The 13,130-nt window shown below is 43.6% G+C and overlaps 1 protein-coding gene across 15 annotated transcripts in view; it reads left to right on the forward strand.

The window, feature by feature from the left end:
* Positions 1–3,962: 3,962 nt before the first annotated feature.
* Positions 3,963–13,130, forward strand: part of ATRNL1 (attractin like 1) — a 419,950-nt gene continuing 410,782 nt past the window's right edge. For all 15 annotated transcript variants that reach the window (XR_003075754.3, XR_003075755.3, XR_001467269.4 and 12 more), the window contains exon 1: positions 3,963–4,542. Coding sequence is in view for 9 of the 15 variants with exons in the window: in XM_421777.8 (XP_421777.4) it covers positions 4,241–4,542 (302 nt within the window). In the remaining 6 variants the exon portion in view is untranslated. The remainder of the gene's footprint in view (positions 4,543–13,130) is intronic.

Below are 13,130 nucleotides of genomic sequence, written 5' to 3' on the forward strand. Positions count from 1 at the left end.
TTAGTACCTGTTTCTCCTCGACACCTAGCTTGAGATTTTGTATTTTCTTGAAGCCTTGACTATACCTCTTGGTTTTCCTTAAGAACGTACAGATTCTACAGGAGAATATCAAGCAGTACTGTTCTTGTGAACAGGTGAAATGAGCATTCGACTTCCCCATACATACTTGTCACAGGACACCGATGGCTTCGTGTGTAATTGCTCCCTTCTGATTCAACCACTGAACTAATCAGTGTACGTACCATCACTTTCTTAGAGTCTGAAATCTCAAAACGATTCCGTGCTTATATTATTAAATTTGCAAAACTGATGCCTCCCAAGAGCTGACTTTGGCTAAGACAAATAAGAACAAAAAATTGTAACGTGCATTGTTCTCTTAAGAGGAGAATCTGCTGAGTACGGGTAAATTTGTTTTACCTTCTGGAAGAGACTGATGGCTTTCATAATGACAGAAAGGCTTAAATGGAATGGCAAAGGTGCCTCAGTATCACTCAGTGAAAAATCGGATTTAGGAAAAAAGGCTCTATGCTGTCCTCTACCCAAGGTTAGTTAAGTTTGTACACTGCATGCAAGGAAACCTGTATGCTGTGCTAGTGTGTTGAACTACAGCTTGTGCACCACCCTGCAGCTATTACCCTCTGCTATGGCAATCTCCATGCTAGTGTAACCAGCATGGCACAAGGCCAGCTCAGTTCTAAACATCCCTGCCTGGAAGCAGCGCAGAGTTTGGCCACTTTAACTTAATGAGTCTGATAACGTCTGTCCCAAGGAGAAGGGCATGGAAATCGTTTGTTTCTCTTAATATCCCCACAAAGCGGTCAGTCACAAAGGTAATCTCTTCTCCCTTTTCTATTCAGCCGGTTGTATTGTTCTCAAATTTTCCCTGTATGCACTCCACTCTGCCTGGAGCAGCAACTGTATAGATCTCTAAATATGTGTTAAGATGTTTTTTTCTGAATGAATGCAAATCCATCAGTATTTCTGAATGCTAGTCCTTAGATTTTGATGGCAATAGCTAACGATATGATAAATATATTCTAGACAGGTCTTCTTTCAATATACCCTTGACGTTACTGCTCTATAGTCTATTCTATCTGTTTTAAATCAGCAACTTAGAACTTTTGAAGAGTTATTCAAATGCTTCTAAGCTGTAAATTCGACCAAAGACTTTTCAGTTCATTAGCCCTTCAAAAATGTAAATGTTTTCTGTGTCAAGAACTGGAGGGATGAAGGGTGTAAAATGTTACACTTCCAAGAAAAGCAGAGCTTACAGATCTGCATGTAACAATGAGCGGATTGACAGCTCTGACTTCTCTCAGCCAGAACTGCTAACTTCATCTGACAAAAAAGAAATTCCTCATCAAATCAGGACAGAAGAGTACCAATATTGGCATTTGTACATCATTCATTTCCTGAGGTTACGAAACATCTAATGCATTACTGTGACATGCAACAGCCAAAAGGTTTGCCTTCATTTTCATAGCTACTCAGTAGATAGCCATCCAGTATTTGCTCCTCGCTATTCTAAATCTAGAAACATTTATAGTTGTGTTTAGGCTCTTAGAGAGGACTGTTTATGCAGTATAAGAGTACTGTCATACTGCTCTCTGCACCTCCGATATCTCTCCTGCCCTTTTCTGATGGCCTGTTTGTGTTTTTGATCCAGAGTCATGTAATGGCCTTGCCCAGTACAGGTTTGTCTTTCTCTTGTATTTTCATTCTTGTTTTTAAGTATTCATGACTAAAGAAGAAATGTGGCACTGAGTGGACAAACACACACTGATTATTGTGATTTTAAACTTTATTTATTTATTTTTTCCCTGTAATGAATTGTTGGAAGCTTAGCTTTGCTTTGGGTGTTAATTTAAAAAACTTGGCTGACTTCTGTAAATGTGAAGCAAAATCTTCTTTCAGGCTGAGAAAAAGATGGTGCAGCCTTTAGGTACCTGCATAAAGGAATGGGTATAAAGGAATTGAGAAAGTGGAGGAAGAATGTATCTTCCAGCCATGTTAAGCAAGAAAAAAATTGCTGGAAGTGTTTATGAGATTAAAAAGTAGTCTTGAAATGACTTTGTGTCTTTGGCTGTAATCTTGTATCAACTGCATATCTGGTCTAATAATGGTATATACAGAGGACAGTTGTTCAGCAGCCTTAATCACATGTAGTACTGCACAATTAGCAGACTGTTCAGCAAAGGCTTCAGCCTCAGCTTTTTTTTTCATAAAGTATAAAGCAGCAACACAATTTCCATTTCCTCTCATTGCGTGAACACACCAATTCATTACAAAACACACACAAAGAGATCCCTAATAGCTGAGAAATGTGTCTGATCCAGAACAATGCAATGATCTATATACGCTCTGTTAGGAAGACAATGTACAGACTCCTGGATTGAGAGCGGCTGTGGTCCCCCTGACAGCCTTTGGAATGCAACTGGATGAATCACTTTTCACCTCTGCTTTCCACGAGCATGCATTTTCAGGTATTCCCTTAATTAAGACTGCAAAGTGCATAAGACAAAGTCTGTTTCTATGAGTGCTTGTATTGCGTTTAGCTTTTGTTGGACTCTCACACTGCGGAAAATGCAAATAGATACTGATGGATATCGTTGTGCTCCCTTCTGTAGTACTGATATAGTAATGACATAGATTTTGCACCAAAGCCAACCCAGCAGTTCCTCTGCACTCCAAGCAATAGGCCTGTGGAATCTGGGAAGGGTCAGTCCGGAGACAGGTCCAGTATGGGTCACTTCAGACCTATCTGTTCTTAAATACTAACAGGAGAGGGAATGAATTGCCTTTTCTTTGTATTCTTGAGATGGAGATATCCTGTTATAAATTTTCTATTTAAGTGTTAAGAGAAAGTTTCAGGGGTTCTGGTTGCTGCTGCATTCTTAACTGCTTGCCAGCAAGGCTCAGGATTGTTTGCTGACTGTGAAATGAAAGCACATTACAGCAAAGCTGAAGAAAGCAGGCTGTGTATGGCACATTTCGCGGGAAAAAAAGAAAGAAAAAGAAGATATTTCATGCAACTTTATTACAATTCTTACTTTAGTATTGACCTGGGAACTTTTAGGACCACTCATCAGGCTCAGCGTGGAAGGCAATGCCTTGATTTTCAACTGCGAAACGCGGAGATGGAGTAACTGCTAGGGAGGCAGGGCTGTCACCGCAAGCTGCAGCATCTCCTCCAGCACCGCCCGCCACGGTTTTAAAGAAAACCGCCTCTGAACTTTGCAGGGCGAGGGGCCAATGCCGAGCAGACGCTGCAGGGGCGGCCCGGGGCGCGCGGGCAGAGCACAGCAGGCCTCGTGCCCTCCCCGCCCGCCCCTCGGCCCCTGCAGAGAGCAGCCAACCCCCCACGAAGCCCACGCGGGAGCAAAGCTGCAAGCGGTGCTGCCGAGCGGCCCGCGGCCTTACGGTCCCGCCGGCTTTGTGCAGCCTGAGTGCGTTTGTGTACGTGGGGGGGCACGCGGTGCCGTCTCACCCCCCCGCTGCAGCACGCAGGTGGCTGCCGCCGGGCTCGGCGCTGAAGGGACAGTCTCCGCCGCCCTCCCATCTCCCTCCCTCCCGCTAAAGGTTCGGCCGAGGGACGGCTCCAAGCGGAGCGAGGGGCGGGGGGGGGCGGTAGAGCGAGCGGGCGGGCGGCTCGGAGAGGGGATTACAATTAGCCTTTAAAAATGGCTGCTTGGAAGCCGTCAGCCGGGACGCAGCGCGGCCGCTAACCCTCCTCTCCCGCCGCTTTGCTCCTCTCGGGGCTGCTGTCGGAGCGGGGAGAAAAGCTCCTCCGTCCCTCCCGACCCCCCCCGCGCCGTGCGGGATGCCGTAGCGGCTCCGGGCCCGGCCGCCCTCGCTGACTGACGAGAGGACGGCGGCGGCCCCCGCCTCCCGCGCTCCTCCTGCCGCTGCTGCGTGTGTGCGGCGGGGCTACAAAGGAGAGGGGGAGCGCGGGGTGCCGGAGTGAGGGCGGTGTGCGCGTGGGGGAGGGACGCGTCTTGCGAGGAGAAAGCGCAAGGTCAAGAGGCAGCTCTCCTCCTCCATGGAAGAAGAGCGATGAGCCCCGAGGAGGACGAAGAAGAGAAGGGGCGGATGGCTGAGGGCTGCCGGGCTTCCCCTCGGGAGTGAGGAGCCGGCGCTGGGGTCGGGAGGAGGGAGCGGAGGAAGGCCGGAGGGAAGCGGCGGGTTTGAATCTCCCCGGCTGGATTATTTCTCTTCGCGGGGAGCTCCCGGCGCTCGGCCCATGGCCCCCGCGGGCAGCGCGGAGCCGGGCAGCGCCCTGAGCAGAGCGGGGGCCGCCCCTCCGCCCCTGGGCGCGTGGAGACCTTTCCCCTCCGCCTGCTGCTGCTGCTTCTCCGCGCTGCTGGACGTCAACAGCTGGCTGCTCTTCTACGGCTTCCTCTACCTGGCCCTCTACGCCCAGGTGTCCCAGTCCAAGTCCTGCGACAAGATCTCCTGCTTCTCGGGGCACTGTGTCAACTCTACCTGCGTCTGCGACCAGGGCTGGGTGGGAGATCAGTGCCAGCACTGCCAGGGCAGGTTCAAGTAAGTCTCTGCTTATTGCCGCTTCCTTTCTGTCCCCTTGAGATCGGTGCTCGCTCTTTTCCTATTTTATTTTCGTTATTATTATTTGCTGCGATTTAGTTCACGTGCGATGGAAGGATGTGACAGAAGTTAGGGACGAAATAGCTCTCCTGGTCCCTCCTTCGGAGGACGCAGGACGCGGTTACCGCTGCTCTCGGTGGGAGCCCAGCAGTCGGCCTAAAGCTGTGTCGCTGCTGTCCCTTCTGGAAGTGTCATGGAAATGACATGGGCACCTCATGAGATTGCCCAGTGAGCGAAAATTACCGGTGACTTTTTCCTTATGGAGAGTGGCAGTCTCTTGCTCGTTGCGTGTTCCTTTTCTTACACGTGTTTAACCCAAGTTAGGGCACGTTCCGAATGGCATAAATGTAACTGTTAGTGAAATGTGCATCACAATGCACATGGTGAGCTTTACAGGAGAGGAAACGGTGGTGTAAACATGAAGGAGTGGTTGGTGGTGCTGGAACTGCGTTCTTATTCTCCAAAAGCGGATGTGAAACGGAGCCATTGATCAGGGAGACAGAGCCACGCACTGACACTTGCTTTTCTATGTGTGGTTGGAGAGAAGAGTTAATTTATAGGGCTGTCACTTCCCCCTCCGCCCCCTTTGGAGTCAGGGTAAGGGCTGGCAGTGAGGAGCACTGCTGGAGGTAACAGTTTGCTGTTATTTCTCTGTATAACCTTGGACAGGACACTGCATTTCATTCCCTTGTAGAACGCCCCTTTAGAACTGGAGAAGCAGGAGCTCTCGCTTATTAACTGTATTGACATACACAGCTGTAAAGTGTTTAATATCCAGCTAAAAGAGAAATGCTGGCGAGGCTGCACCTCACAAATTCTGTCCTTGCAAAGTACTTTAATAGGTTACAAGCATCCATAGTTGTCTATTTTAAACTGTGCTTCCAGGTGCTAAAATTAAGCCGTGTAACACGTGCATCTTCTAAGTGTTTGGGCATTTAGTCTCTCGGTCCTCAATAAGCAAAAAGTAAACCAAGTGACTTGTTTGCCAGCTGCTCCCCAACTTCCTATGCTAACAGGCGTGCAGCTGAAGCGAGGCACGTGTGGCAGAAAACCCCACCAGATAGTACCAGTGCACTGCATCCCTCTGTGAAACCCGGTTACAGGTGACATAGCAGGCAATACAATGTATCCTGTCTGCGGGTGAACTTCGTAACAATGTTTTAAAGTTGGTCCGTGCATTGAGTGAGGGTTTGGGGCTGGTGGTCGCTCCGTACCCTGGTACGAGGGGAGGGTTGCTGTGGGGTTTGGCTGAGCGGAGGCCCAGGTGAATCGTCTTTGTGTGTGATGATCTGCAGCAGGCTGGCAGAGCAGGTATTTCCTTCCTTTAAAGAGATTACTCAGATCCTCCACCTCGACACCCGGCACTACAGACCCTGATACTGTAAGGGCTGAAGGAAATTTTCATCTCAGTTTCAAAGCTTGTCAGTGCTTTCTGTGAATGGTTACTGGAGCCTTTAGCCAGCCCTCACACGCATATCCTTCATTACTTGTTACAGCATTTATGTTTCTTTATGCACTTTGTATCTGTCAGGTGAAGAATTCAGTGAGGGGAGGCACAGTGGTTACATTTTCTTTGCTGGCTTCTGCTGGAAAGTTAATAATCCATCCCCACCTAGAGGAAGTTCTGCCTGCGTGTTGAAAGGGCATCTCTTCTGAGCTTAGCTAATGCAGTGGTTAATCGATGTGCCTCTGGGAGTTCTGGTGAAATCAGAATAGATTCTTTTTTTATTAGCTCCTCTGTGTTCTTGCATGATTAGCTTCAGAAATGGCTGTGATGCTTGTGTTACGCTTTTTGTCACGGATGTGGGCTTTTTGCAATTATGTTAAAGGTCCCTGCTCCCCCCCCCCCCCCCCCCCCCACCCTTTATTTTTATTTGCCGAGGGCATTTCCAGTAGTAGTATCTTTGATAGCTCATCTTTAATCTTAGAAGCAAAATGTACTCTGCAATGAAAATACGCATTCTGAGTTCTAACGCTTTCCAAGCCCTGATGGTATGAAATACGGTCATGGCTGTTGCAATGCAAGCAGCAGCTCAGAGTGGCTCTGTGTTGAATTGCCAAAACTCAGAAGAGTGCTGAATGGGTGATGAGCCGAGTGTATTTACACAACAGTTGGGAAATGAATGTTAGATTACTTTAGTGCCAGCTGACTGAGGATCTTTCTGACTACTGCAGTTATTCATAGTTGCTTGATTTATTATCGTGGAAGTTTGGTATGTTGTTTTCATTTGCCTGTGAAGTGTGACTATCTGCTTTATGCACGGATAGCCATGGTTGGGTTTCTGTGGCAGTAGTACTGTGATTTGACCAATCATTTTGGAATTGTATCACCACGGAGTGGCTGTTTCTTACGTTAAGAGCTATTATGAAGAATGTTTCAGAATAACCAAAAGATTGGAAAGCGTGTTTGGCTGTTATAACTGCATTAAGAATTAACATGGATTGTAAGTGTGATGTGTGAGAATGTTAATAGGATCTTTTACAACCTAAACATTTGTAGTCTTTCAAAGTTCAGCAGTTTGAAGTTGCTGGGTGTGCCTGTTTTATGCAGAATTACACATGAGCTTTTAATGACCTAAATTGGGCAGGTGTGAAGACAGTTTTCTGTCACCAGATTATTTGAGGAAAAAGGCTTAAGGGCAAGCTTAAAACATACTAAAATAAAAAGGGATCTTTATTCTTCTTTGTATAAATCAAATGTGGTTATTTTTCCTCTTCTGGGAATGAGGGAGTTGCATTAGCAAGCAAGAGAAACATTACTGTAAGAGAAATACTACCTAGGGGTGGCTTGGGACCATTAATTCTTTTGTGAGAGATGAGTAGTATTTTTGGTTTTATTACTTTTCTGGACTGGGAAATGACAGCATAGCAGAGAGAGATCAAAAATAATTGATCAATCTTAGTAAGGAAGTGTCAAAATTAATGGACAGTACAATTGTAACCTTGCCTTCTCCCTGTAGAAGACCCACTGAGTGAGCAGACTACTTTGCAGAATGGTTGAAGGAAGAGTGGATGTGGGGAAAAATGAGTTTAAAAGATCCCTCAGCACTGTTTTATTACTGTTATTTATCAGCATTGTTATTTACTCCTTACATCGCGAAGTTTGTGATAACTTGTTATGGAAACAGAGCAGTGCTGCTGCTCTCACTGTTGCATTCACAGCTGTGTCAGTCATCTCCCAGCATGAGTTGGGCCTCAGTTCTGCCTGGTAGTGAACTGCTGTCTGGCCAAAATGGCCATCTGAAGGTTATTTGCATTTCGTTCCTTCTGTATTGTACTTTCCACTGCCCTGACCCCTTATATTCAGATAGGATGAAAATCTTCTTTTGAGCCAAAATGGAAAAGAGAAATTTTAGTTTCAGAGAAATTTAGTGAGAAATTCTGTTTGTCTGTTTGCTGGGGATAGGTAAGATAAGAAAACTAAAGGGGCAGCAGGCTCTGTTCTTATAGCAGGGAACCTCAAACAGGATAGTCACAAAGATGTCCAGGAAAAACACAAGCATAGATAAAGGGAGTTTTATTTTCATCTAGTCATTTTACTGCAGGGTGATCAAATATTTTTAGCAGTCATGTTCTGTATAAGTTTCCATGACTAGATGTGGCTGTCCTTAATCACTATAATCTTCATATTAACTTGAATTTTACCTGCATCATGTAAACAAAAACTATTTCAATGGCGTGTATTCCATTTGAAATGATGGCATTTCAATGCTGAAATTGGAGAACAATTCTCTCTTTGCGCCTGATCATTTTCTAAGGACTATATAAAGTGATATTAGGTTCAAGCATGCAAAAAACCTCCAGGTGGGATACTAGGAGTTCACTGTACAACCCTCTCCAGCTTGGAGCCCTTCTGTTTAAAACAAACCAATCACAAACCAAACAAAAAATCCTAAGTATGTTAATCCCAATCCAGTGTTCAGTAGCTGCTCTCTTCCTAATGAAATTGCCAGCAGTTTTCAGATCCATGTTGCAGATGAAAACTGGTTTGACACATCTGTGGTAAGTCCAGACTTTTAGATCATACTTGATTTCCCATCTTTCTGTTGCTGTTTTCCTTCTATCGCTTTCTTTAGGGAAGTCCAAATGTTCTGGTTTAAATGCATGTTACAGGAAGCCTGGGTAAGAGATTGTGCTTTGTTACTGTACAGTGGCCATGTAGTAATGCCTTGGTCTTGCTCTGCTTTGTTTGAAGATTGTATTTCTCAGACCTTCCATCTGCTTGTGACCTTTGTGCCCCTCTGTGGCCTACTGCAGTGGCAACACTAGTGGCTATGTTTGTATTTCCTACCACTCCATACCAAGTAAGCTTTAGTGTTTCTTATTAAGCTTTATTAAATTGTAATAATTTTATGTGCAGAACCTGACCTTGTTATGGTCAATTTTTATGAAACGAAATGAGAGCAACTTCCACTTAGAGCGATGGTAAATGAAAATGCTTCTGTGGTACAGTCAGCTCCCACTCTTCCAGTAAGCTCAATCTGCAGCTGAAACTCTTGAGCTGGAAACTTGGCCTCTATCCCCTTGCTGAGTGATGGTCTATTGTTGGAGGTATTTAGCAGTATAGAAGTAGAGCTAAAATGATTTGTCTTAACAAATGCTGAGCCCTAGACACAAATTAGTGAAAAATCTGAGTGTGTAGCTTGCTGTAATTAGCAGGGCTTTGGCACTAGTGTGTGCTTTTTCTGCAATGCCTCACAGGCTGAGCTGATGTTTCCTTAGGCAGAAAAGTATAACAACAGTGTAAAAGCAACACTTACCTCTGTTCAGTGAGGAATAAGAGGCTGGTTAAGGACAAATGTCTTTGTTAAAGACCAACACCTTACCAAAGTGCATCTTAACAGCAGAAGTAATTGGAAATCATGTTTTTTGGAAACAAAAATCCCTGGTCTTACATATGGAATTTTGTTTCCCTGAAGTTAGTTTGCATTTCTCCAACTCTGTATGGTACGATCTTGCCAATGATTGTGCTTTGTGTTTCTGTGCAGAGGTAAACATTTCTTGTCAGTCCCTTTGCTGGGATGAGGAAGTTCATCAGACCCCTGTTTGTTGTGGGAGAGACTGCAGGACTTTTCTTTGATACCGTGATGTTAAAAGAGCAGTTTGAACTGGTCCTTGCGTTTGATTTGTCTTTTGTTTTCAGTACCTCTTTTTACATATTCATATTTACATTACATATTCATGTGAGATAGTATCACTAAAAGGAAATCAATTATTTCAGGAATATCTCTAAGATGGAAAGAGAGCATTATTCTGCCTTGGTAACGCCTGCTGTTCTGGGCAGCTCTTTGACTATATTTGCCACCAAATTTCAGGAATATTTAAGGGTTTGGAGAAATAGCTCTCTTCCTTACTGCAGATATAGTGCAATTAGATATGTAAAATCATTGCTAACGGGGAATCAAAATGGGGCATATTTTTGGCTACTTTTTACAGCATCAGAACTGGTGGAAAGTTAAAAATAACAATGGAAGCTCTTCCTATGATACGTAATGAAATTATAGAGCTTGTTGCCACAGGATATGCACAGAAGTATAAAGTAAATGTGAGCAAAACTCATTATGATTATGGCCATACTGTTGAAGTATGTGGTTCAGCACTGAACCTGATAATTGTTAGCAAATAGACAAAGGCAGTGCTTCTGCTATTTAATTTTCTAATGTCAGCCTTAACTAAACTCTGTGTATACAACGTTGAGTTTATTTTTCTTGGTTGTGTGGCAGCATATGCTTACTACCATGCAGTGTCTGGGAGGACACTACAATTAAAGGCCAACTTCACATGTCCTGCTTCTGTTAACAGTGCAGACTTAATGTGGATTTATTTTGTTCCATAAGTCTCTTAACCCATACATATGCTATTATCTACATTTCTTCTTTGCTCAACACCTTGCTTATTCTCGTAATTTATTTATTTATAATGATTTACAAACGGAATGAAGCTTTTGATATGATCTTCTGCATCTGCTCCTTTCTCCTGTTATATACCTTTGTGTTCGTGTGTCAGTTACAGTTTTCATGACGATTGGAGTTAGAACAGAAGAGAGACAATCTTCAGAAAGATTGTCTGTATGAGTGGAGTTGCAAGACTCTGGGGAATTCAGGAAGAGATGCATTATGAATGGCCCAAGTGCAGGAAGAGCTACAGTCATGGTTTCTGTGTATTTAGATGTCAAAGTCGATCAATCTTCAGACTGAGTGTTACAGGAAAACAGGCTTCGTCAACTTTGTGAGTCTCAGAATGACCTCTGTGAGGAGGGGGAAGGTTTCCCTGAGGTTGGATCAGAAGTTACCCCTTTTCTAGCTATATTTTGTATACTGGTATGTAGAAGATCATTAGAGGCAAAGATGGTATGTGCATTAATTCTTCCTTTTAAGTTCTTAACTGAATGACAGGAAATAACCAGTTGCCTTAAACATGGTCTTTAAAAAAAAAAAAATAATTGTCATCAGACAGTTCTTTATTTATTTGATAACTTGCAAATTTCTATCATGTTCTGTCATATGGACTATAGCAGGTAGGTGAGCTCCTTTGAGTACATCCCCTTCAGACAGGCTCCTACTGCACTTGTGAATTACCTCCTGCATGTTCTCAGTGCACCTACAAAAGTTTCTGGATTCTGCTGTCTGCAGAATGACTTGCACAAAAGCATCCTTAAACTGCAGACTGTAAGCAGAGACAAAAAAGTTGTTGTAGAAAAAGGTTACAGTTTTGCTTTTAGCCTCAGGCGCTTTATCCTTCCTGCTCATCTTTGACAGTGTCTTTCTGCTTCTTATGTAAGCATTAGCAGCTGAAGTGTATCAATGGGAAATCTCTCCCCTACTGCCAGTCAGCTTTTTTTTTTGTAAGCCAGCCCTATTCCAAGTTTCATACTGGCCCAGGGGAGCTGTAGATGTGGATTGGAAAAGGAACCTTACCCCTTTCTAGATATCATAGAGTTCCTTTGCCTTAATTTTAATCTGGGACGATGTCCCCATTAATCTGGCTTCTATTACACATTGTGAAATCCTGAGTCAGCCTATCAGTTGCCAAACAGCCTTTGTCATCAGCATGACCTGTATTTAATTCAAGACATGCATGTAATTAGTCTCTCTGAAGCTAGTGGGATCGTGTGTAAGAATTTACACCTATGAATTGCCTTGTTATAAGACAGCGTGTGAATATTGGTGTAATTCAACTACTGAGAACGTGTAGGTCATCATGATTTTATCATTTTAAATGTGATAATTGTTTTGTTTAAAATTGAGTTCAGTGGTGATACCCTGAAAAGTAATTCTTCCATTGTGAGTTACTCTCTGTGCATTAAAATGTTAAAATACAGTGATAGTTCATACGATTTCCAATTTAAGGAATAGTCCCTTTAAAATGTAGATGCATAAGTCATATAAGTGTGCTAAACTTCCCTTGTAAATTAAACTGTCTGCACTGGGAAGTGTTTATTGAGAAGAACTGTCTTTCTGAACGTTGAAGATAAAGGCTGGTAGTAGGATGTGTGTTTTGTTGTTGCTTAATACTTTATATATTTGAAAGTTTTCTGTAGGATTTTGTGTACAATACCAGGCACTGCCTGTTCTGGCAGCTTGTGCTGTGTAGGCTGTAGGGTAACTCTCAGTTAGCTGGAGCAGAACACACAGTCTAGAAAAGCATCTGACAGTACTTCCAGTCACTGAAAGCCCACTACAGGCATCTCAAAAATCTTAGTTTTCCTCAGCATTTTCTATAACCCGCAAAATAAACACGTAATCCTCCTAAATCCAGGAAAACTGCCTCAGCTTGTTATTATTATTACTTTATCTCATTGGATTGTCCAACTCTGTTGTGCTTTGAGTCTTGCTTTCATTGCAGAGCCTTCAGCATAACGGGTTTAAGTCTCCTGAGTAGCTGTCACATATACTGTTACATTTTCCTTGCAGAGAGGGAAGAAGGGAAGGGTACTCCTAGGCAAAGGGCTCGTGGATTTTGGAGCCTGCTTTGTCTTCAGACTGAGTGCTCCACAACTTGAGGGCTGACGACCATGTCAGCCCCGTTGCCTGCTTGCCATTCCCATGTCAAAGCTCACTTGTATAGAATGGATGTGTGAAGTTGTCCATAAACAATATTAAATGCAGTAATTTGTACAAGCATTCATTCCTGATTCGATTTGGCAAGAATATGATCTCACACTATGCATCTCTTACTTCCTCTAACTAAAGACATATTTTTGGGAGGCATTGCTATAGTTCATCATTCTTTAAAAATGCAAATGAGTAGTTTGTGAGATTCCTACTCTGATTCCATGTTACGCTGGTATTAGTTTATTTGTTTCAAAATGTGGGTGGAAAAGGTAGGAGGTAATATGATATTCTTCCATGTACTAACTGAAGTGCTGGTGGAAAAAAGCTTAGTTTAAAATGCTGCTGTGTAGACAGTGGAGAAAATGCACTGGAAATCCCAGGCAGTATTGAAGAATAATTTTCTGTCAGTGTCCGTGGAAATTATAAGGAGCTGTATAGGCTGGTCTTGGAAAACATGCTTCAGTGTTGAGGTAA

Source organism: Gallus gallus, chromosome 6 (assembly GCF_016699485.2).
Source record: "Gallus gallus isolate bGalGal1 chromosome 6, bGalGal1.mat.broiler.GRCg7b, whole genome shotgun sequence".
NCBI lineage: Eukaryota > Metazoa > Chordata > Aves > Galliformes > Phasianidae > Gallus > Gallus gallus.